This window comes from Chiloscyllium punctatum, chromosome 1 (assembly GCF_047496795.1).
Source record: "Chiloscyllium punctatum isolate Juve2018m chromosome 1, sChiPun1.3, whole genome shotgun sequence".
NCBI classification, from domain to species: Eukaryota; Metazoa; Chordata; class Chondrichthyes; order Orectolobiformes; family Hemiscylliidae; genus Chiloscyllium; species Chiloscyllium punctatum.
Window position 1 is genome coordinate 120,621,867 of NC_092739.1, and position 24,237 is coordinate 120,646,103.

The 24,237-nt window shown below is 39.8% G+C and overlaps 1 protein-coding gene across 4 annotated transcripts in view; it reads left to right on the forward strand.

The window, feature by feature from the left end:
• The window catches only part of dnai1.2 (dynein, axonemal, intermediate chain 1, paralog 2), a 286,217-nt gene that overhangs the window by 225,756 nt on the left and 36,224 nt on the right, over positions 1–24,237 (forward strand). For 3 of the 4 annotated variants that reach the window (XM_072573160.1, XM_072573151.1, XM_072573179.1), the window contains one exon: positions 4,000–4,185. The exons of the other annotated variant lie outside the window; for it this stretch is intronic. In XM_072573160.1, coding sequence (XP_072429261.1) covers positions 4,000–4,185 — 186 coding nt within the window. The remainder of the gene's footprint in view (positions 1–3,999; positions 4,186–24,237) is intronic. 4 annotated transcript variants of the gene reach the window in all.

Below are 24,237 nucleotides of genomic sequence, written 5' to 3' on the forward strand. Positions count from 1 at the left end.
AAGGGTGACCGGACCTGAAATGTTAACTTTGATTTCTCTTCACAAATGCTGCCAAAGCTGTTGAGCTTTTCCAGAAACATCTGTTTTTCTTTCTGACTATCTCTAATTAATTTTTGCCTGTATAAATGTCCATAAATCTTATCTTTTATAATCACCTCTAACAATTTACCCATAATCAAAGTCAGACTCACAGGTCTATAGTTTCCTGGTTTCCACTTGCAACCTTTCTTAAATAAAGGTACAACATTAGCCACCATCCAGTCATCAGGCACCTCGCCTATAATTAAAGATGATGCAAATATTTCTGCAAGGACTCTCATAATTTCCTCCCTTACTTTCCCTAACGTTCTGGGATACATTAGATCAGATCCTGGAGACTTATCCACCTTTTTTTCATACTTTCTTTTCTTTATTCATTCATGTGATGACTGCATCCATGGCTAGGCAGAATTTAATGCCCATCCCTAATTGCCAAGAGGGTAGTTGAGAGTCAACTACTTTGCTGTGTGTCTGAAATCACGTCGGCCGAACCAGGTAAAGATGATAGATTTCCTTCCCTAAAAGACATTAGTGAACTAGATGGGTTTTTCCAACAATTGCAATGGATTTACAGTACATTAGATTCTTAATTCCAGATATTTATTTAATTCAAATTCCACCATCTGCCTTGGCGGGATTCGAACACAGGTCCCCAGAATATTATCTCAGTCTCTGGATTAACAGTCCAGCGATGATAAATTCATAAGATATTGGGGTAGAATTAAGCCACTTAGCCATTGAGACTGTTCCACCATTCGATCATGGCTGATATGCTTCTCGCCCCTGTTTTTCTGCCTTCTCCCCATAACCCTTCAAACCATTATCAATTATAATCTGTCTAACTCCTCCTTAAATTTACTCACTGTCCAAGCATCCACCACACTTTGGGGTAGCACATTCCACAGATTCACACCCTTTGGGAGATGTTTCTCCTCAACTCTTTTAAATTTGCCACCCTTTATCCTAAGATTATGACCTCTTGTCCTAGAGTGCCGCACAAGCTCAGTTGGCTGAATCGTTGATTTACAGAGCAGTGTGATACTAACAGCATAGGTTCAATTCCCATTACTGGTTTGAGGTTACCATGAAGAACTCTTCTTTTCACCTTCTCTTTCCTCACCTGAGGTCTGGTGGCCCTCAGGTTAAATCACCACCAGTTGCTTCTTTCTAGTAAGGGAGCAGCCCCTATGGTCTGGTAAGACTATGGTGACACAACAGTAGGAGCATCCACCTATTGATCAAGAAAGTTTTTCTTGAACACATTTCTTCCAATGTGTACATTAATTTTTGGCTTCTCAATCTCACCTTTAGCAATATACTTGAAACGTTTAGAGATGTCTTTAATCCTTGCACCAGGAAAGCAACAAACCATCCTAGATTTGCCCCTAACAGGAGAGTCTCAGATAAAAATAATTCCATTAAATCTACCTAACACAAGAATCATTACAAGTGTTCTAAATCTGACTAGCCCTTCTATTTTCCTCAGTGAGACTATCTCCTTCAACAGTCCCAAAAACGGAGTATCTATTTGATAGAGGAATAGCCACTTTGAACTACCTTCTTACCTTTCCTGACAGTCTCTTATCTATCCTATTGTGTAATAACTTGTATAAATCTATTAGCCAACTCACTCTATATACCTCATACATAACCTTCATAACATTAAGCTTCGACAAGGATGCTTCAATAACTTGTTATATGTATAAAATAAACTATCCTTCTTTGCCTACAGAAAATAATGTTAAAATGGAAAAAGTTAAAAATACTTATATATATCAAACATATAAAATCTAAATTAAAATCAGCCTCTTAGCTGAATAAAACATAACTCCTCTTCAGTAAATTCCTTGAAGAAAAAGTATTTTCTCCAGAGCTGACTACGTATAGGACTCTCTGAAATGAAAACACAACTTTTAAAACAAAACTATTCAGTTTTTCAAACAAGGACCTTTTCAATGTTTAAAAAACGCTCTAAAACACATATAGACTTTTTAAACTTCTGAATTAAGAATAAAAAAACTCAGACATTCATTGAAGACACCGAAAAGCTCATTTTTAAAAGAAAGGTCAGTTCAAGAATAAAAATCAGGAATTTTGTTTGCTTAGTGTTTTTGTTTTTTTTGATGTTAATGAAACAAAATAGAAGAAAAATCTTATTGGTAAAATATAATTACTGTAATAAATGTAAAAACAAACAATAATAAGTCTTTAACTAATCCTGCAACCCCAGGAGCAGCTGCAAGATCCACACTGCTCTCTCCGATGCTCTGTATAATGTTTGGGATGTTGTCTTTAAGGTATGATTCTGTGAGCATGACTATGTCAGGCTGTTGCTTTACTAGTCTGTGAGACAGCTGTCCCAATTTTGGCAGCAGCTCTCAGGTGTTAGTGAGGTGCACTTTGCAAAGATAACAAGGCTGTTTTTGCTGTTGTCATTTATGGTTGCTCAGTCAATAGCAGGGAATTCAAATCAGATTTTAACCTTATTCATCTAAACAAATCTAGTCTAGTTATATGTAAATGTTAATCTTCAAAATCATTAAGTGTAGCACAGAATCATGGAATAGTCACAGTGGAGGACCTAGAGGTGTACTGAACATTATGAGGGATCAGCATAGGCATTTTTAAGGTCTTGGGCATTTTCCTGGCATTCACCCACCCTTGGAAAGAGCGGGGTGATGAAATCAAGGCATGGAAATCAAAGTACAACTACAGACACTCCCAGCTGCCAAGGTCCTTATTTATGTTTCATTCCCATTTAAATATATTCTATCTTCATATTGAGTTAATTCTTGTCTATCTAAACTGACACATTGTTTTCTCACTACCTCTTCTTAAATTTGCCATTAGTCACATGGCCTCAATAGCACCTAAATAGGATGGCAATAGTTATTGAGTCACAGAGCACAGAAAAAAACCCTTCAGTCCAACTCATCCACACCGACCAGACATCCTAATCTGACCTAGTCCCATTTTCCAACATTTCGCCCATATCCCACTAAACTCTTCCTAATTATATACCTATTCAGATACCTTTTAAATGTTATAATTGTACCAGCCTCCACCACTTCATTGGCAGTTAATTCCTTACATGTTGCACACGCTGCATTATTACCCCTCAATCCTTTTTAAATCTTTCCCCTTTCACCTTAAATCTCTGTCCTCTAGTTCTTGACTCTTCCCACCTTAAGAAAAAGACTTTGGCTATTCACCCTATCCATGCTCCTCATGATTTTATAAACCTTTATGGTCACTCCTCAGTCTCTGACGCTCCAGGGAACATCGCCCCAGCCTAATCAGCCAGTCCCAGAATCATCCAAGTAAATCGCTTTTGCCACCTAACAAGTTTAACAACATATTTCCTATAGAAGGGTAACCAGAATTATAGGCAGTATTCTAAAAGTGACCTCACCAATATCCTGTACAGCCACAACATGATGTCCTAACACCTGTGGTCAATGTTCTGATGAATGAAGGCAAGTGTGCCAAATGCCTTCTTCACTACCCTGTCCACTTGCAACTCCACTTTCAACAAACTATGCAGCTGCACTGCTAGATCTCTTTGTTTGGCAACACGCCCCAAGGCCCTGCTATTAACTGTGTAAGTCCTGCTCTGGTTTGCCTTACCAAAACCTCACATTTATCTAAATTAAACTCCATCTACCATTCTTCAGCCTATTTGCCCATCTGATTCCATTGTACTCTGAGATAATCCTCTTCACTGTATACTGCACCACCTATTTTGGTGTGTCCAATACTTATATCCAAATCATTAATGAAGAAAAATTGTAATTTTATAATCTTCTCCCACCTTCTCATTTAATCTTCACAGTTCATATACCAGTCCTTAGCCAAAATGCAAATCTCAATTGAATACCTCAATAAATATTAATTTTTATGGAGGAAAAGGTTCTGCCTTATAGTCAAAGTTAATTTTTCAACTTTTTTTCAATTTACCAGGTTCACGTTTTTGATTTGAATGTTAATAAATATGAACCGATCTGCGAGCAAACTATTGTGAACAAGAAACGAAATAAACTCACACATATTGCATTCAATCCAACCTACCCTATTATAATGGTAGGAGATGAACGTGGTGGTGTATCAATCTTAAAACTCTCTCCAAACCTTCGCAAACAACCTAAGGTAAGAAAGTTTCTTAAAGCTGTACTTAAACATGCAGCAGAATGCCAATTTTAATGTAGAATATATTAAATTTATTATTTTTGCAAGGTATTAACATATTTTATTAATAAATGTTAAGCATGCAGTATGAATAAGGCATATTTTGACATCACAGAAGTGCTGTACATTAAGAGCTAGCTTCTCATATTGAGGAGCACTAAATACACACAATGTCAAATAGCACAATAGAGAACCGCCTCATAAAATGTGTGCAAGACTCAGTAACAGCCCTGTTTTGATGTAAGTGAGGGGAGATCTTTGGCAAATGAACAGAGTTGTGGCCTTGGTTAAATATATTGCATCTGTCTTTATAAAAAAAAGAAGGTTATAGCTTTGTGATATTATCACTGTTCTGTTAATGCAGAAACTCAGGTAATGTCCTGGCAACCTGGTGAGAATCCCACCATGGCAGATGGTAGGATTTGAACTCAGAAAAAATCTGGATAAGAAAATCTAATGATGCAACCTCTGTCAATTGTCAGGAGAAAACTCAATCTAATTCACTAACGTCCTTCAGCAAAGGAAATATGCCATCCTCACCTAGCTTACATATGATTTCAGACCACAAGACACTCAATTTTAACAATCGCAACAGAGTCTCACAAGAGAAATTAAACTGAATAGACCTAGGCACTAGAAATGACAACAGCAAAAAATCAGCTCGTTAATCCTGTAAAGTCCTCCCTTACTAACATATGATGACTAGTGCTAAAATTGAGAGAGTTATCTCACAGACTAGTCATGCACCAATCATACTCAAGAATCACACCTTACAGAAAAATATTCCAGACATCACCATCACCATCCTTGGATCGCTCCTGTTCCACTAGCAGGACAGATCCAACAGGTGTGGTAGCATAATGATATACATTCAGGAAGGATTTGTCCTGGGAGTCCTCAACATTAACTCAAGATCTAATGAAGTCCCATAACATTAGGTTAGACATTGGCTAGGGTGGCACCTACTGACTACGATGTATCATTCTCTTGACGTAAGCACCGAGAATGGCAAGGGTGCAGAACGTACTCTGGGTGGGGGATTTCAATGTCCACATCAAGAGTGGTTCACCAGAAACATTAATGACAGAGCTGATCAAGTACTAAAGGACACAGCTGCAAGTCTGAGGCAGATAGTGAAGAACCAGAAGAACGAAGAACATACTAAATTTCGTCCTTACCAATCTGCCTGCTGCAGAGGAATTAGTCCTTGACATTGTCAGTGAGAGTGACCACCACACAGTCCATATGGAAATGACATCCCATCACATTGATAATACCTTACACTGTGTTATGTGGTACTGTCAGTGTGCTAACTGATAGTGGGACACACTTCAGGCAGATCTAGCAATTCAGGAGTGAGCATCCATCTGCAGCAGAACTGTACTCCAATACAATCTGCAATCTCATGGATCAACATATTCCCCCACTCTGCCAATACCATCCACCCAGGGGACCAACTCCCTGCTTCAATGGGGAGTACAGGAGGCCATGCCAGGAGCAGCACCATGCATGCCTAAAAATGAGGTATCAACTTGGTGATGCTACAAAACAGGACTACTTGAGTGCCAGGCAGCAAGTGATAGAGCTAATCAATTTTACAATAGATCGAATGTAAGCTCTGCAGTCCTGCTACATCCAGACGTCAGTGTGGTGGACAACCAACCAAATCTCTGGAGGAAGAGGCTCATAAATATCTTGATCCTCGATGTTGGAAGAGCCCAGTACATCAGTGCAAAGATAAGGCTGAAGCATTTGGAACCATCTTCAGCTAGAAGTGCCAAGTGGATGGTCAATCTTGACCTCCTCCAGAATTCTCCAGCATTACAGATGCTAGTCTTCAGCCAATCAATTCACTCCACGTGATCTCAAGGGATCGTTGGAGGCACTAAATGTGGGGAAGGCTATGGGTCTTGACAACCTTCCAGCACTAGTACTGAAGACACGTGCTCCAGAACCTGCCACACCACTAGTCAATTTGTCACCGTATAGTTAGAACACTGGCATCTACCCAACAATGTGGAATATTGCCCAAGTATGTTCTGTACACAAAAAGTGGGACAAATGCAATCAGGCCAATTATCACCCCAGTCTACTCTTGATTTTCAGTAAAGTGATGGAAGGCCTAATGAACAGTATTATCAAGGAGTGGGGTCAGTTAGCTCATTTGACTGGATGATTGGCTTGCGATGCAGAACAATGTTTCAATTCCTCCACCACCTGAGGTTACCGTGAAGTATTCTCCTTCTCAACCACTCCCTTCGCCTGTGTGTGAGGTGAGTCTCAGGACCAATGAGCTTGTGACCTTACTGCAGCCTCAGTTGAAACATGGATAAAAAGTTAGGTGAGAATTTTTAGCCATTGACCTCAAAGTCATACTTAACGAAGTGTGACATGATTGAGCCATAGAAAAACTAGAGTCAATGGAATTGGGGATAAACTCTGTGATGGTTGGAGTCATGGCACACACAAATAAATTTGGAAGCAGGATTCCATTCTAGGATTCATATGATATGTAATGGATCGTTGACACTAACAAGTTGTTCTGGATAACCAAACCTCACAAAGGTCACCTCTCCAATGTTTCAATGATTTTCTCTGGAGATGTCGTCTTTATGATACAAACTTCAAGCCATTTAGTATGAACATTAACCACTGAGAAAAACATTCACCCTTCAAAAGGTCCAGCTTAGTCAATAATGATTCTTTGCTATGGCCTTTCTGGACATTCCCATTGGTATATTGACACGAATAGAGGTAGGTTAGAGCAAGCTGCACATATTCCCACCTTCTCCTCAATTTTGGAGTTGAGCCCTGGCTATCAAAAGTAACTTCTGGCTATCTCCTTCATCCTGACAATGCCACAGTGACCTTTGCGTAGCTGATTTAATACACATTTCCTTAGCTGAGGTGGAATGATGACCCTCATTTGCCAGAGGAGACATCTGCTCATACGAATACTTCTCGTAGGTCTAGCTTCCATTTGACATATGGCTTCAGTTCTGAGGTTATTACTGTGATCTTGCCATGAAGTATCACATCCATCACTTTAGATAATTTCTAATGTACTTCTTAACATGTTCTGCCATTACTGAGTGTTCTCTACTTTGCTCAAGGTAGAACATTTCTACTTAAGAACGGTTTGTAGCCCATTCATTGAGCAAAGGTAATCTAAGCAGCCCCTCAGCATTCCCAAATAAGTTGAATTGACAATACCTAATTGTATAAATGGGCTGATAGATACATCAGGGAGGAGAAAGTGAGGTCTGCAGATGCTGGAGACCAGAGTTGAAAAGTGTGGTACTGGAAAAACACAGCAGCCCAGGTAGCATCCGAGGAGCAGGAGAATCAACGTTTCGGGCATAAGCCTTCCTGAAGAAGGGCTTATGCCCAAAACGTCGATTCTCCTGCTCCTCGGATGCTGCCTGGCCTGCTGTGTTTTTCCAGCACCACATTTTTCAAAACTGATAGCTACATCACCCAACTCAGCATATGGCTTTCTGTGAGAGAAGGTGGCCCTGTATGAGGACCAATGGTGTGAACAATGGTCTGTGGTCTGTTACTAGGGTAAATTACCGGCCAGACAGATATTGGTGAAATTGTCTCATGGCAAACAAAATTCCTAGGGCTTCTTTCTCTATTTGTACATAGTTCATTTCTGTTCTGTTTAATGATCTTGATGCAAAAGCTTTTAGCTTCTCTTCACCCCATGATTAAAATATCATCTAAGTAACACTGGACCTCTTCCAATCCACTTAACATCTGATGCATAGCAAATTCAGAACTGAAATGAGGAAGAATTTCTTCATCCACTGGGTGGTTACCCTGTGAAACTCATTGCCCGCAGAGGGCCATGGAGGTCGAATCATTAAGTCTATTTAAGACAGAGATAGTTAGATTCTTGATTAGTAAGGGGATCAAAGGTTACAAGGAGAAGACAGGAGAATGGAGTTAAGAAACATATCAGTCATTATCAAATGGTAGAGCAGATTCAATGGGCTGAATGGACTAATTCTGTTCCTATATATTATGGTCTAAAATATTTTTGGTAAGGTACAAGGCCAAGTCTTGAGACTGCACATTTACATGAATCACTTCGACTATACATGTTCTTAGAACAACTTTTGTGGATTGCAGTACAATGTGACTTGCTGCTTCTGCCATACATTTTCAAGTATCAATAATTCCGCTGTTCCAGTGTCCACCTCCATTCTTACCAGCTTGCCATTCAGCAAGGGAGTGACCCAGTTGGTGTCGCCAGCAATGGCCAATATGGTTGATAACAGCTTCTGTTTGAATTGTAAGTCTGGGTTTTCTTCATGTCCTTTCAATCATTTCGATCTTACTCTTCGGTTTCTGGACCTACTATTCGTTCTTCACGTCTCTTTCTCAAACATGATGGCAGTTTTGTGTCTGTGTCGATGCTTATCTCTCAGCCCCCATTTAGTGAACTCTGTCAGCCTCCAATTTGTGTACTCATACTCATGCTTAGCTGTTGAGCTTCCTTGGCTACTTATTCCATCAAGACTGTTATTTCCAGTTTCTTCTTAAAGTCTTGGTCCCTTTCTATCAGGGGAGGTGATGGCCTAGTGGTATTGTCACTGGACTGTTAATCCAGAAGCAAAGGTCATGTCCTGGGAGTCTGGGTTTGAATCCTGCAACAATAGTTCCAACGATGATAGAATTTGAATTTAATAAAATCTGGAATTATGTGTCTAATATGGACTATTTCTCATCTTAAACTGCACAGCTTATCTGTCTCTGATGGTGTCATTTAAATTATCTGCAAATTTACAGGATTACACTAACTTCTTTAAAATTGCTATAAAGTTGGAGATAGATTCACAACCATTCTGGTTGTGCTTGTGGAATCTGAATCTTTCAGCAATTATCAATGGTTTTGGTGAAAAATAGTTCATACAATTCCTACTATTTCTTCATATGTTTTGGAACGCGACTTCTCTGGCCATAACGGACTCCTCAGGAGGTGAAAAGATATTCCTACATAATACTCAGGAATGCAGGAAGGACAATATATACTTTATTAGCTAAAACAAAATAATTGGAACTCTTTGTGTAGGATTTCCAGCTATCTGTGTTTTCATCATACAGTCACATGGTGCTAAAATTTTCTTTTTTTTAAATGGGAAAGGTCTACACAGCACAATGTACCACAATGCAACTTTTGGCGCTACATCACCTTTTCCCATGTAAAACAAGGCATTCCCTGGCTTTCTGTTTCTTTCTCTAACTAAAAACATTTCCCTTCATGTAAGAACTCATTATTCATAGTCTTCCATCAGCGTGGAGCACATGGCGAGTTTCTTCTGCATTATTCACTTCTTTCCAGTGCAGCGATGGCATCTTTGGATTTCCTTTCTTTTTTTCTGTTGAAGTACTTCCGAGATCTGCAAAGAGGACCACAATTTGTTTTCAGTGAATCAAATGGATTTCAAAGCACTTTTGATCCTCATTACCAGATCTTTACCTGTGTTCAGTTCCAAGGAGGCCACATGTTAAACAGCCGGAACTTTATTATGGAGATGTTCACTCTACAGGCAGCAAGGCACATTTACAACTTAGACTCAAGCTCCTGAAACATACCAAAATACAGAAAAGAACATAGACTAAGCAGTTTCCCACCCAAACTGGCTAGTGACATCATCGTTACATTTTTGTGATCGGTCTCTCAAAACAACAGTCCAACATACACAATTACACAACAGAACATAAGGTACAATAATTGTGATCTTAAACTGTTCAGAAGGATTTCTGTTCTTTAGATTAGTGCTTGGATACCTTGTAGGCTTTGTACAAAAGACCAATCCATCCTGCCTGGTTTTCTCCTAGGCTCTTCACCATGGCAATTAATCTCTTCCCAGCACAAAAGAGGAATCTTTGCCCTGTGAATTCTTGAATAAATTTAACTACATTTTAAAGTTATTTTTGTTGTTACTCAATGGTTTTCTGTCGGTGGCAGTTCAAGCAATTTCAATATGCACTGCATCATCAAAAGCAATCTACTTGTTTTTAATGTCTGCTAATACAACTGATGTTCTTGTCTGTATTTTGGTATGTTTCAGGAGCTTGAGTCTAAATTGTAAATGTGCCAAATTACTGGACGAGTTCACAATTATGCAGTCATTCTTGTTCTGTATTTTTACTATTTTTACAACATTATCAACTGATGCTAGGTTCCCTTTTATCTGAATTGACCTATTTTGTCTGGAATGTCAGTGAATTGTATTTGTTTTTAATGAAACAAAGAAATGCTGAGATACTTACATCATCAATAGCCACAGGGGAGGTGCTGAAAGACTGGAGGTTGGCTAATGTGGTGCCATTATTTTAAAAAGGTGGTAAGGAAAAGCTAGGAAACTATAGACAGGTGAGCCTGATGTCAGTGGTGGGTAAGTTGTTGGAGGGGATTCTAAGGGACAGGATTTGCATGTATTTGGAAAGGCTAGGATTGATTAGGGATTGTCGACATGGCCTTATGTGTGGGAAATCATGTCTTACTAACTTGATTGGGTTTTTTGAAGAAGTGACAAAGAGGATTGATGAAGGCAGAGCGATGAACATTGTTTATTTGGACTTTAGTAAGACATTTGACAAGGTTCTGCATGGTAAACTAGTTAGCAAGGTCAGATCATATGGAATACAGAGAAAACAAGCCATTTTGACACAAAATTGGCACAAAGGTGGTGGTGGAAAGTTGCTTTTCGGACTGGGACTAGCAGTGTGCTGCAAGGATTGGTGTTGATTCCTCTGCTTTTTGTCATTTATATAAATAATTTGAATGTGAATATAGGAGATATGGTTAGTAAGTTTGCAGCTGTCACCAAAGTTGAGTAGTGTAGTGAACAGCGAAAGAGGTTAGCTCAGAGTACAATGGGACCTTTATCAGATGGGCCAATGGGCTTAGGAGTGGCAGGTGGAGTTTAATTTAGACAAATGTGAAGTGCTGCATTTTGGTAAGGCAAATCAGAGCAGGATTCATACAGTTAATAGAAAGGACCTTGGGGTGCAGGTTCATAGTTCATTCAAAGTGTAGTCGCAGATAAATAGGATTTTGAAGAAGGCATTTGGGGTACACTTGCCTTTATTGGTCAATGAATTGAGTATAGGAGTTGGAAGGTCATGTCGCTGCTGTACAGTATATGGGTTAGGCAACTTTTGGAATATAACATTCAATTTTAGTCTGCCTACTGTGGAAAGGATGTTGTGAAACTTGAAAGGGTTCAGAAAAGGTTTACAAGGATGTTGCCAGGGTTGGAGGGTTTGACTTATAAGGAGAGGCTGAACAGGCTGGAGCTGTTTTCACTGGAGTGTCGGAGGCTGCAGGTGACCTTGTAGAAGTTTATAAAATCATGTCGGGTATGGATAGGGCGAATAGGCAAGGTCTTCTCTCTGGACTAGGCAGTCCAAAACTAGAGGGTACAGGTTGAAGGTAAGAGGGGAAAGATTTAAAAGAGATTTTGTAATGAAAATTTATTTTATCTGTGAAAAAGGACTGCAGTATACTCAATCTATGCAGAGATAAATAATAATGTCCCAACAAAAATCAGATTAACTTATTTTGGGGAAAGAAAATGAAAGGACAGGCAAAGCTACAATCTGATAGCATCCATGTTCCCTTATTTGCTTTTACGTTTTAATTTGTTTTGTTAGAAATATTGTTGTTGTTGTTCCCCCTTGCAGCCTCCATTTTATTCAAGAAGAAAGGACATTACAGTTTTATGCTATGGTAATTGCCACATTGTTGCACCACATCACTTGTTACCTTTAGAAGGTCCAATAGTCTCTCCTAATATACAGTAGTTTTCTGTATAGGATTGTTCCCTCTAGATACTTGCCTGTGTAAGTTAAATGAGTTTGAATATGCCAGAAAGAAGTAAGTGGGAAACTGAAAACTCAAGAAAAAAAATCAAAGAGGCTAATTGCATATGACCTTTCTGTCAAGGGGACTGGGGTATAAAGAAAATTAAGCTGTCTTCCAGTTGAATGGAATCTTGATCAAAAATTATGTTCAGTTTCAGATAATCTATTTTAGTACAAAGTAGTGCAGATGGGAGGAGCAAGTTCCAAAGGACACCAAGAGATTACGTAATTAGGAAAATCTATAACAGTTGAAGTTTAATATCAGCAAGTGTGAGATCATCTACTGAAGAAAATAAATGAGTATTTTCTAAATTGTAGATAAGCCAAGAAATACAGGATTCTAAGTTCACTTAACTACTTTTGAAAATGAATTTTATATCAAGGTGGCTAAATCATTTATGTAAATGATTTGAATATGAACATACAAGGTATGGTTAGTAAGTTTGCAGATGACACCAAAATTGGAGGTGTAGTGGACAGCGAAGAGGTTATCTCAGAGTATAATGGGATCTTAATCAGATGGGCCAATGGGCTGAGGAGTGGCAGATGGGATTTAATTTAGATAAATGTGAAGTGCTACATTTTGGAAAGGCAAAGCAGGGCAGGACTTATACGCTTAATGGGAAGTGTTGCGGAACAAAGAAGCCTTGGAGTGCAGGTCCATAGTTCCTTGAAATTGGAGTAACAGGAAGATAGGATAGTGAAAAAGGCATTTGGTATGCTTGGCTTTATTGGTTTATGCATTGAATATAGGAGTTCGGACGTCATGTTGCTGCTGTACAGGACATTGGTTAAGCCATTTTTGGAGGACTGTGTGCAATTCTGGTCTTCCTGCTATTGGAAAGTTGCTGTGAAACTTAAAAGTGTTCAGAAAAGATTTACAAGGATGTTGCCAGGGTTGGAGGGTTTGGGCTATAGGGAGAGGTTGAATACACTGGGACTGTTTTCCCTGGAACATTGGAGCCTGAGAAGTGACCTTACAGAGGTTTATAAAATCATGAGGGGCATGGATAGGGTGAATATCCATGATCTTTTCCCCAGGGTGGGGATTCCAAAACAGAGGCCATAGGTTTAAGGTGAGAGAAAATGATTTGAAAGGAACTTAAGGGGCAGCTTTTTCATAGAGAGGGTGGTCCGTGTATGGAATGAGCTGCCAGAGGAGGCAGGTACAATAACAACATTTAAGAGACATCTGAACGTGTGTATGAATAGGAAATGTTCAGAAGGCTGTGGGCCAAATGCTGACCAATGAGACAAGGTTAATTTAGGACAGCTGGTCGGCATGAACGAGGTGGATTGAAGGGTCTGATTCCATGCTGTACAGCTCTATGACTCTCTGGCTCATTACAGAGAGTGTTTTTCTTTGAATAGAGCCTTTGTCAGACTCTGTCACACGTGCTACATTCAATTTTTCATCTTAACTTTGGAGGTAGTGCAGTACAGATTCATCAATATCAGGGCCCACATAGCTAAATGATGAGTACAGATTAAAACTTGGCTTGAACGGCAACTGTGTCCATTTTTTCCATTGTGCCCGAGGATACTACTATCTTTCTTTTCTGATACCTGAACAAATTTCGCATGAGCATGAGAGATATAGATTAGTATGACACTGAACGGAGCTGGTGTCAAAGAGGTGAAAGGAAAACCCAATACATATTTTTAAAGGTGACCATGGATATGTCTGACATTGACTTAGTGGCAAAAAACAAAGCAAAACAGATGAAAGATGTCAATAAATTGCTCTGCAGCAGATGCCATGACCTATAAATGACCAGCATGTTTCAATAACAAAGTGCTTTCATTGAAAGTGCAAAGTAAGCTATACAATTATGGTTTAAGATGTGGAGATGCTGGAGTTGGACTGGGGTGAACAAGACCAAAAATCAAACAACACCAGGTTATAGTCAAACAGGTTTATTTGAAATTGCAAGTTTTTGGAGCTCTGCTGCTTCCTCAGGCATGGTATGATAGGGAGGTATAACACACAGAATTTATAAGCGAAACTTCAACAACATTAAAACTTTGTTGAATCCTTTAATCATTTAGGAGGTAGACTGCTGATTAAAGTACAAAATCCAGATTCCTTTCAAGTCTTTTTCCCCGATAATTAAAGATTTTAATCAATGTACAAGGAGTGATATTTCAGGTTAGACAATGCATTTTAGGTGCAAGGTCCAGCTTTGAGTCTCTGTTTTAAGCTGAGGTCCGGTTTTATTTTAACAGAAAAGAATCTTGAATGAAATAATTCTCCCAGCATGCGCTTAATATTTTCATAAAGACAAACATTATCTTCTCATTTTTAATTAAATCTGAATCTTCCTGTACACTGCACCAATTCTGAATGGCCAACTCCTAAACTGAGACATTTTCTTGTCAGTATTGCACACAGTTAGGACATTTTTCAATTCCAGACATTATCACACTAGTGTTAATACATTGATCACTTAAGGGCCACAATTGGCATCAGGGAGGGAAAATCATCCATGGGGCTTACCACTGCAAACTTAATTGGGGTGGAGGTGAGAAGGTAGTTCACTCCCCAGCTGTGACTCTTCTGCCTGAATAAATGACCTCCTGCCATTAAATTCATCATTGGGGATGATACAACAGCTATGCTATATGAATGAGGCTAACTCTGGAATTAAACACGATCAGCTTTCAAATGATGCACTGGGCCCTCCCAAATAGAATTAACTTGAGGTTTTCAGGGGTTCTCCAGCCAACAGCTAGGGGTCTCATCAGGTCCACAAGATTATGCATTTCCATCGAAAACAACTCAAATATAAGCAGGAAATCATGATCACTCTCCAGTCCTCCATCACAAATCCACAATCAGCAGAATTCTGAAAAATTCATTTCCATAAAATCCCAGAAAGTCCATCCAAAGCATAAGTTGGAGGGTTGTGGCATCATGTGGAAAACCAAGGTTAAGTTCAGCATGTCTGTAAGCAGTGTTCAATAGCCATTTCATTATCATTTTACTTCTGGAATGAGACATTAGGTATGATGAGGACATGTAGAATGCAATTTCACATGGATTACTTGAAGTGTCGAACCAAAATTGCAATTTGAAGGAGTTGGGATATGAAAGCAAGAAGTGACAAACTTTTAGAATGGAGTTAGAATGGACAAAGGCTGTTTCCAGCTTGGGTGGCAAATCTCTTGGTGTGCTGCTAGGAGATGTGAGGAGACACAGGGGGATATTCTTCTCATGCGAAAGAAACTTGTTGTTGCCAAAAAGTGCTGTGCTCCAGGGAGATTTGAAAGAAACAATCTTACAAAAATTAATGGTCAGTGAGAAGATGTAGAAAGTTTTAAAAACCAATGAAAGACAACCAAAAAAAAGGGAGAAAATAAACGTTGAGGCAAGTGATATCAAGATGGACAGCAAAAAGCTTCTTTGAATAGTGTGGGCCTAGTGCAGGAAGGTTTGTCCAGTTTAGGCAGTGGTATACTTTTGGCAGTGCATGGCAGGACAAAGGTCTCCTTCTATATTGTATGATTCTATCATTTAGCAGCAAAACATAAGAGTCATAAAGATGTACAGCATGGAAACAGATCCTTCAGTCCAACTTGTCCATCCTGACCAGATATCCTAACCTAATCTAGTTCCATTTGCCACACTTGGCCCATATCCTTTTAAACTAGGTAAAGACAATGACTGCAGATGCTGGAAACCAGATTCTGGATGAAAGTGGTGCTGGAAAAGCACAGCAGTTCAGGCAGCATCCGAGGAGCAGTAAAATCGATTTCGGGCAAAAGCCCTTCATCAGGAATAGAGGCAGAGTGCCTGAAGGGTGGAGAGATAAATGAGAGGAGGGTGGGGTGGAGAGAAAGTTGCGTAGAGTACAATAGGTGAATGGGGGGGTGGGGATGAAAGTGATAGGTCAGAGAGGAGGGTGGGGGAAGGTAATTCATCCCCACCCCCACTCACCTATTGTGCTCAATGCTACTTTCTCCCCACTCCCACCCTCCTCTCATTTATCTCTCCACCCTTCAGGCACTCTGTCTGTATTCCTGATGAAGGGCTTTTGCCCGAAACGTCGATTTTCCTGCTCCTCAGATGCTGCCTGAACTGCTGTGCTTTTCCAGCACCACCCTATCCCATATCCTTTTAAACCCTTCCTATTGATATACCCATCCAGAAGCCCTTTAAATGTTGCAATTGTACCAGCCTTCACCACTTCCTCTGGCAGCTCATTCCATACACGTACCACCCTCTATGTAAAAAAAGTTTCCCCTTAGGTCTGTTTTAATTTTTTCTCTTCTCACCCTTACCAATGCCCTCTAGTTCTAGACTCCCCCATCTCAGGGCAAAGATCTTGTCTTTTTATCATATCTATGCCCCCCATGATTTTATAAACTTCTATAAGGTCACTCCTCAGCTTCAGACGCTCAGGGAAAACAGCCCTAGCCTATTCAGCCTCTCCCTATACTCAAATCCTCCAACCCTGGCAACATCCTTGTAAATCTTTTCTGAACACTTTTAAGTTTTACAACATCTTTTCAATAGGAAGGAGACTAGAATTGCATACAATATTCCAAAAGTGGCCTAAACAATATCCTGTACAGCTGCAACATGACCTCTCAACTCCTGTACTCAATGTTCTGACCAATAAAGGAAAGCATACCAAGCGCCTTCTTCACTATTCTATCTACCTGCGACTCTACTTTCAAGGAACTATGAACCTACACTCCAAGGTCTCTTTGTTCAGCAACACTCCCCAGCACCTTACCATAAGTATAAGTCATGCTCTGATTTGCTTTTCCAAAATGCAGCACCTCACATTTATCTAAATTAAACTCCCTCTGCTGGTCCTCAGCCCATTGGCCCATCTGATCAAAGTCCCATTGTACTCTGAGGTAACCTTCTTCGCTATCCACTGTACCTCCAATTTTGGTGTCATCTGTAAACTTACTAACTGTAACAGGTAACTGTAGGCCTCTTAGCTTAACATCTTTTATTGGTAAGATCTTATGTTCTGTTATAAAGGATGTTAAAAACAGAACATTTAGAAATAAATAACATAGGCAGTCCCCAAGTTGCGAACGGGTTCCATTCTGGGGTCCACTCGCAAGTTGGTTTGTACACAGAACACAATGTAGGACAATATAAATGTAAGTACAACAAAAGGTCACTTGCCAGACCTTTCAAATTCCACCCCTATATGAGATTGCATTCGTGAGTGTGAGTGTTCGTAAGTTGAAAATGTTTGTAAATTGGGGACTCCCTATCTCGTCACACACAGTCAGTGTTGCTTCCAGAAGGGGAAATCACACTTGACAAAATTAGGCTACATAAGATAAAAGCCCAGTATGTTGAATATAGTATCTTAACATAGAGGATTGGATAACAATTAGAAGACAATTAGAATGTAGGGGAATGGGTCTGGGTGGGTTGTGCTTTGGCGGGTCGGTATGGACTTGTTGGGCCGAAGGGCCCGTTTCCACACTGTGGATAATCTAATCTAAAAGATAGTGAGTTGGGTTAAGAGGGGCAGTTTGAGGATGGGAGCGAGCACTTTGTGGAATGTCACAGGAATCAGTGCTGAGGCCACAATTATAAAAAAGTGAATGTACTATAGCCAAGTTTGCAGATGACACAAAACAGATCATTTAGTCATTGAGATCTGTAACACAGAAAAATGCCCTTCAACCCATTGTGCTAGTCAAACGCAACCATTAACTATTCTGATCCAATTTTCCAGCAATTGACCCATAGCCTTGTATGCCTTGGCATCACAATTGTACATCTAAATACTTCTTAAGTGTTATGAAGGTTCCTACCTCTACCATCCTCACAAGGCAGTGAACTCCAGATTTCCAACACCATTTGTGTGAAAAACACATGACTCACATTTCATCTAAACTTTCTGCCTCTACTTTAAGTCTATGCCCCCAATCATTAAAATGTTTTTTTCCTGTCTAGCCAATCTAGGTCTATCACAATTTTATATATCTCAATCTCATCTCCTCTGGTCTAAGGAAAACATCCCCAGTCTGTCCAATCTCTCTACATAATTAAAACTCTCCAGCCCAAGGAACATCCTAGTGGATCTCATCTTCACCCTCTCTGGTGCTACCATATGATTCCTATAAAGTGGATTCCAGAACTGCACAGAATCCCCCAGCTATGGCTTTATATATGTTGGGAAGGAAAGTAGTGGGGATGACACAAAGATTCTGCAGAAGTTAAGCAAGTTGGCAAAAACTTGGCAGATAGAATATAGTGAGGGCAATGTGAGATTATGCAGTATGGCAGGAAGAGTAGAGGATGGTCACAGAGTCTCCTGCACTACCTGCCTTCCTCTACTATCCTTATTGTCCACCCATGCCCTTTCTGCCTGTTCAGTCTTCAAGTACAGTGTGCCCACACATGAAATGTGCTACCTTTAATATATTCCAGAATACAAGGTCTTCAGGCGAGACAGGACTGAATATTATTTCATTGTGGAAAGACTGCAGAAAGCTATATCAGAGAGGGATTTGGAAGCCCTCATGCATACATTACAAAACGCTGGATTACAAATTCAGCAAGGACAAGCAATAAATGCTGGTCAGCCAGCGATACCCATGTGACACAAATTAATAAATAAAAAAAGGTAATAGTCAAGGCAAATGAAGTGTTGAGTTTCACTTCAAAGGGAATGGAGTATAAAATAGCTAAGTCTTGTTTAAAATATAGAACGTGACAGTTAAACCACACCAGGAAGACTGAACAGTTTTAGTCTATATATCTAAGATACACTGGCATTGGAGGCAGTCCAGAGATGGTTCACTAGGTTGATCCTGGGTATGGACAAACTGTCTCATGAAGAGATATTGAGTAAGTTAAGCCTCTACTCATAGAGTCATAGATCTGTCCAGCATGGAAACAGACCCTTTAGTCCAACTCGTCCATGCCGACCAGATAGCCTAAATTAATCTTGTCCAATTTGCCAGCATTTGGCCCAGATCCCTCTAAACCTTTCTGACTCATTTACCCATCAAATGCATTTTAAAGTTTGTTATTTTACCAGCCTCCACCACTTCCTCTGGCAGCTCATTTGATACACCCATCAGCCCGACATGAAAGTGTTGCCGTTTTGGTCCCTTTTAAATCTTTCTTCTCTCACCTTAAACCTATGCCCTCTAGTGTTGGACTCCCCCCATCCCAGGGAAAAGATCTTGCTTTTTTGCCCTATCCATACCCCTCATGATTTTATAAACCTCTTTAAGATCACCCCTCAGTCTCTGATGCTCCAGGAAAAATAGCCCCAGCCTATTCAGCCTCTCCCTATAGCTCAAACTCTCCAACCCTGGCAACATCCTTGTTAATCTTTTCTGAACCCTTTCAAGTTTAACAACATCCTTCCAATAGCAGGGTGACCAGAATTGCATGCAGTATTCCAAAAGAGGCCTAACTAACATCCATTTGAAGTTTAGAAGAATGAAAGGCATGTTTAATTGAAATATATAAAATTCTGAGAGGTCCTGACAGAGTAGATGCAGAAAAGTTGTTTTCCCTTGTGGGCAAGTCTCAGAATGAGGTGTTACCAATTCAAGATAAGAAGGAATTTCTAGTCTGTGGAATTTTTTTGCTGTAGAGGCTCTGTCATCAAGTATACTCAAAGTTGAGATAGATTTTGAATTTTGAGAATCATGGACAAAGGCTCCTTAATCTCTGTTCTGTAACTTTCTACAGTCTTTCTCCATTTAAATAATATTCAGCTCCAACAACATGGGCTCTGATCTTATTAAGTAGCCTAATATGTGATACCTCATCAAATTCCTTCTGAAAATCCAAATATATTTGTTCCACTACTTCCCCTGTATTTATCCTGCTTTTTACATCCTCAAAGAATTCTAATAAATTTGTCAATTTTGTTAACTCTGCTTGATCATTTTTCATATTTCTAAATGCTCTGCTATTACATCCTTTATAATAAGCTTTAACATTTTCCTGCAGTTACTTTTTGGGTCCTTCCTTTTTTAAATAAACGTGTTGCTTCAGTCCATTTCACACATGCCAATCAGGTTTCCCCAACTAGTTGCCCTGTGTTTGGCCCATAGCCCTCTCAACGTTTCCTATTCATGTACCTGTTCAAATGTCTTTTAAATGTTGGTAATTGTACCTGCATCTACCACTTCCTCTTGTAATTCATTCCATGTGCGCACAACCTCTGCATGACACAGTTCCTCTGCTCTCTTTTAAATCTTTCCCCTTTCACCTTAAACCTATGCCATCTGGTTTTGAATTCCCTTTCCTGAGGAAAAAGACCCTTGCTATTCACCTTATCTATGCCCCTCATGATTTCATAAACCTCCAAAAGGTCACTGCTCAACTTCCTACACTCCAGTGAAAAGATTCCCGAAGCCTCTTCAGCCTCTCTTATATCCCAAACCCTCCAGTCCTGATACCATGCTTGCAAATCTTTTCTGCACACTTTCCAATTTAATAATATCTCTCCTATAGCAGAGTTACCAGAACTATATGCAGTACTCCAAAAGTGGCTGCACCAATGTCTTGTACAGGAACAACATAACATCCCAACTCTTACACTCAATGCTCTGACCACCAAAAGCAAGCATGCTTCACCACCCTGTCTACCTGTGACACCACTTTCAAGGAACAATGTACCTGTACCCCAAGGTATCTCTATTTGACAACACTCCCCACACCAAACCATTAACTATGTATGTCCTGCCCTATTTTGTCATGCCAAAATGCAACACCTTGCATTCATCTAAACTAAATTTCAACTGCCACATTTCAGCCCGTTGGCCCAGCTGATCAAAATCCTGTTGTACTTTTACACAACTTTCACTGGGAGAAAGTGTGGACTGCAGATGCTAGAGATCAGAGCTTAAAAATGTGTTGCTGGAAAAGCGCAGCACTGTCCATGATATCACCGCAAGCATAGTAATCATACTTCCTGTATTCTCATCCAAATCATTTATGTAAGTGACAAACAACAGTGGACCCAGCATCAATTCCTACAGACCACAGTTGGTCATAGACCTCCTGTCCAAAAAACAACCTTTCTCCCGCCATCCTCCAGTTGGCTAGCTCTCCCTGGATCCCATTTGATCTAATTTTACTAAGCAGTCTACTATGCAGAACTTTGTCAAAGGCCTTACTAAAGTCCAATTAAATAACGTCTACCACTCTACCATCATCTACCTTCAAGTCACATCCTCAAAAAACTCAGGTTTGTGAGCACAATTTCCCATGCTCATGTTGACTATCCCTAATCAGCCCTTGCCTCTCCAACTGCATGTAAATTCTGTCTCTCAGAATCTCCATCAATGATTTACCCACCATTGACATCAGACTCACTGGCCTATAGTTCACTGGCTTTTCTTTGCGGCTTTACTTAAATAAAGGAATAACATTAGCACCTTATCCATGCTGTACATGATTTAAATATCTCTGTTAGGGGCACACAATTTCTTCCCTAGCTTCCCACAATGTCCTAGGATATACTTGATTCAGAGAAAGTGAGGACTGCAGATGCTGGAGATCAGAGTTGATAGTGTCATGCTGGAAAAGCACAGCAGGTCATGCAGCATCTGAGGAACTGCCTGAAATGTTGATTCTCCTACTCCTTGGATGCTGCATGACCTGCTGTGCTTTTACAGCACCACACTGTACACTTGATTAGGTCCTGGGGATTTATTTACCTTTGTACATTTTAAAACCTCCACAACTTCCTCTTATTTTATGTGGACTGCTTTCAAGTTATCACTATTTATTTCAGCACGTTCCTTAGCTTCCATAGTCACTCTCCACAGTAATTACTAACACGAAATATTCATTTAGTATCTCACCCATCTCCTGTGGTTCCATACATTAATAACCTTATTGGTTTTTAAGAATCCCTAATCTCTCACTAGTTGCTCTTTTGTCCTTAATGCACTTGGAGAATCACTTCTCCTTAACCTTATCTGCTAAAGCTATCTTATATCCCTTTTTTACCCTCCTGATTTCCTTCTTAAGTATGCCCTTACTACCCTTATATAACTTTAAGGATTCACTTGAGCCCAACTGTCTATACCTGACATTTGCCTCCTTTGAGACCAAAGCCTCAATATCTCTAGTCATTCACTGTTCTCTACTCCTACCAACCTTCCTCTTCGCTCTAACAAGAATATACTGTCTCTGAACCCGCATTATTTCACTTTTGAAGGCCTCCCACTTGCCAAATATCCTTTTACCTACAATCAGCCTAACCAATCAGCTTTTGAAAGTTCCTGTCTAATACTGTCAAACTTGGCTATGCTCCAGTTTATAACTTCAATTTTTATGCAAGGCCTCTCCTTTGCCATAACTATTTTAAAACTTATAGAATTATGGTCACTGGTCCCAAAGTCCTCCCCCAGTAACAGTTCAGTCACTTGCCCTGGCTTATTTCCCAAGAGAAGGTCAAGTTTGCTCCCTCTCTAGTAGATACATCCAGATATTGATAAAAGAAAGTTTTCTTGAACACACCTTAACAAATTCCTCCCCATCCAAGCTCTTAACACTGTGGCAGTTCCAGTCATCATTTAGGAAATTAAAATCCCCTACTCTTACAATCCTATTATTCTTACAGATATCTGAGATCTCCATACATATCATCTGTGGAGCCAGCACTTTCCAGCATCCACAGTTCTTTGTGTTTTTTCATTTCATCTCAGTGGTGGAGAAACTATTGGAAGCAACTCTGAGGGATGGGTTTAATTTGCACTTGGAGAGGCAGGGATTAATCAAGAACAGTCAGCAGTTTTGTTGAGGGAAAGTCATGCCTGACCAATTTTGATTGAATTTTTGAAGAGGTGACCAGGTATATAGATGAGGGCAATGTATTTGAAATAATCTACTTGGACTTCAAAAAGGCTTTTGATTAGATCCCAGATGGGAGACTAATACCGAAGATAAAAGCCAATGGGATCCAAGGAAATTTGGCAAATTGGAGGTAGAGTTGGCTGAGTGGCAGGAAGCCAAGTGATGGTCAAGTATTTTTGTCACTGCAAGTCTGTGTCCAAGGATCAGTGTTGAGGCTCTTACTGATTGTGGTGCAGATAGAAGATTTAAATTTGAATGTAGGAGGGTTGATTGTGAATGGTACATCAATCAGTTGCGTGTTAAATAGTGAGAATGATAGCTTGAGGTTACAGGATGAAATAGATGGACTTGTGAGATGGGTTGATCAGTGACAAATGGACTTCAATCTGGATAAATGTGTGTTGATGGACTTGGGCAGGACAAAAAAGTTAATACACGATGAACAATAGGACCTTTAGAAGCATCAAAGATTAATGGGACATATCCACTGGTCCCTTAGGGTATCAGGATAGGTAGATAAAGTGGTTAAGAAGGTGTGTGGGATACTTGTCTTTATTAGCTGAGTTTAAGAGCAGGGAGGTTATGCTGGAACAGTATGAAACATTGGTTAGGCTGCCGATAAAGTATTGCATTCTTTTCTGGAATTCACATTACAGGATTGCACTGGAAAGGATGCAAAGAAGATGTACTGGAATGTTGACTGAGTTGCAGAGTTTTAGATATGAAGAGAAATTGGATACACTTTGTTGTTTTCCTTGGAGCAAAGCAGATGGAGAAGAGACTTGGTTGAGCTGCTTAAAATTAATGGGGGGGGATGAATGCGGTAAATACTTTTGCCCTTGATGAAGGACTCAGTGACTAGGGGATATAAATTTAAGGTATGGGGCAGGAGGTTTGGTTGGGACGAGGCAATTTGTTTTGACCCAAAGGGTGGTGAGAATCTGGAACTCACTGTCTGTAAGGGTGTTCGAGGCAGATACCCTCATAACATTTAAGTAGTATTTAGATGTGGTCTTGCATTGCCAAGGCATAAAAGCCTATGGGCCAAATGCTGGAAATGAGATTATAATAATTAGGTGCTTGTTTTGATCGATGCAGAGGTGATAGGGCTAAGGGTCTATTTCTGTGTTGAAGACTTCTACGACTCAATGACACCACATTTACCCTCAACATTTGTTTTCTAACTCATTGTTCTTAGGTCATCTTTTATTGGTTCCCTAATCCTCTGATTTATCAGTAATCTTTGCTTCACAGTATGTTTATCTTTCAATTTGATGTTATCCTTAAATTCCTGGTTAACCATGGTTGGTTTATTCCCTACCTAG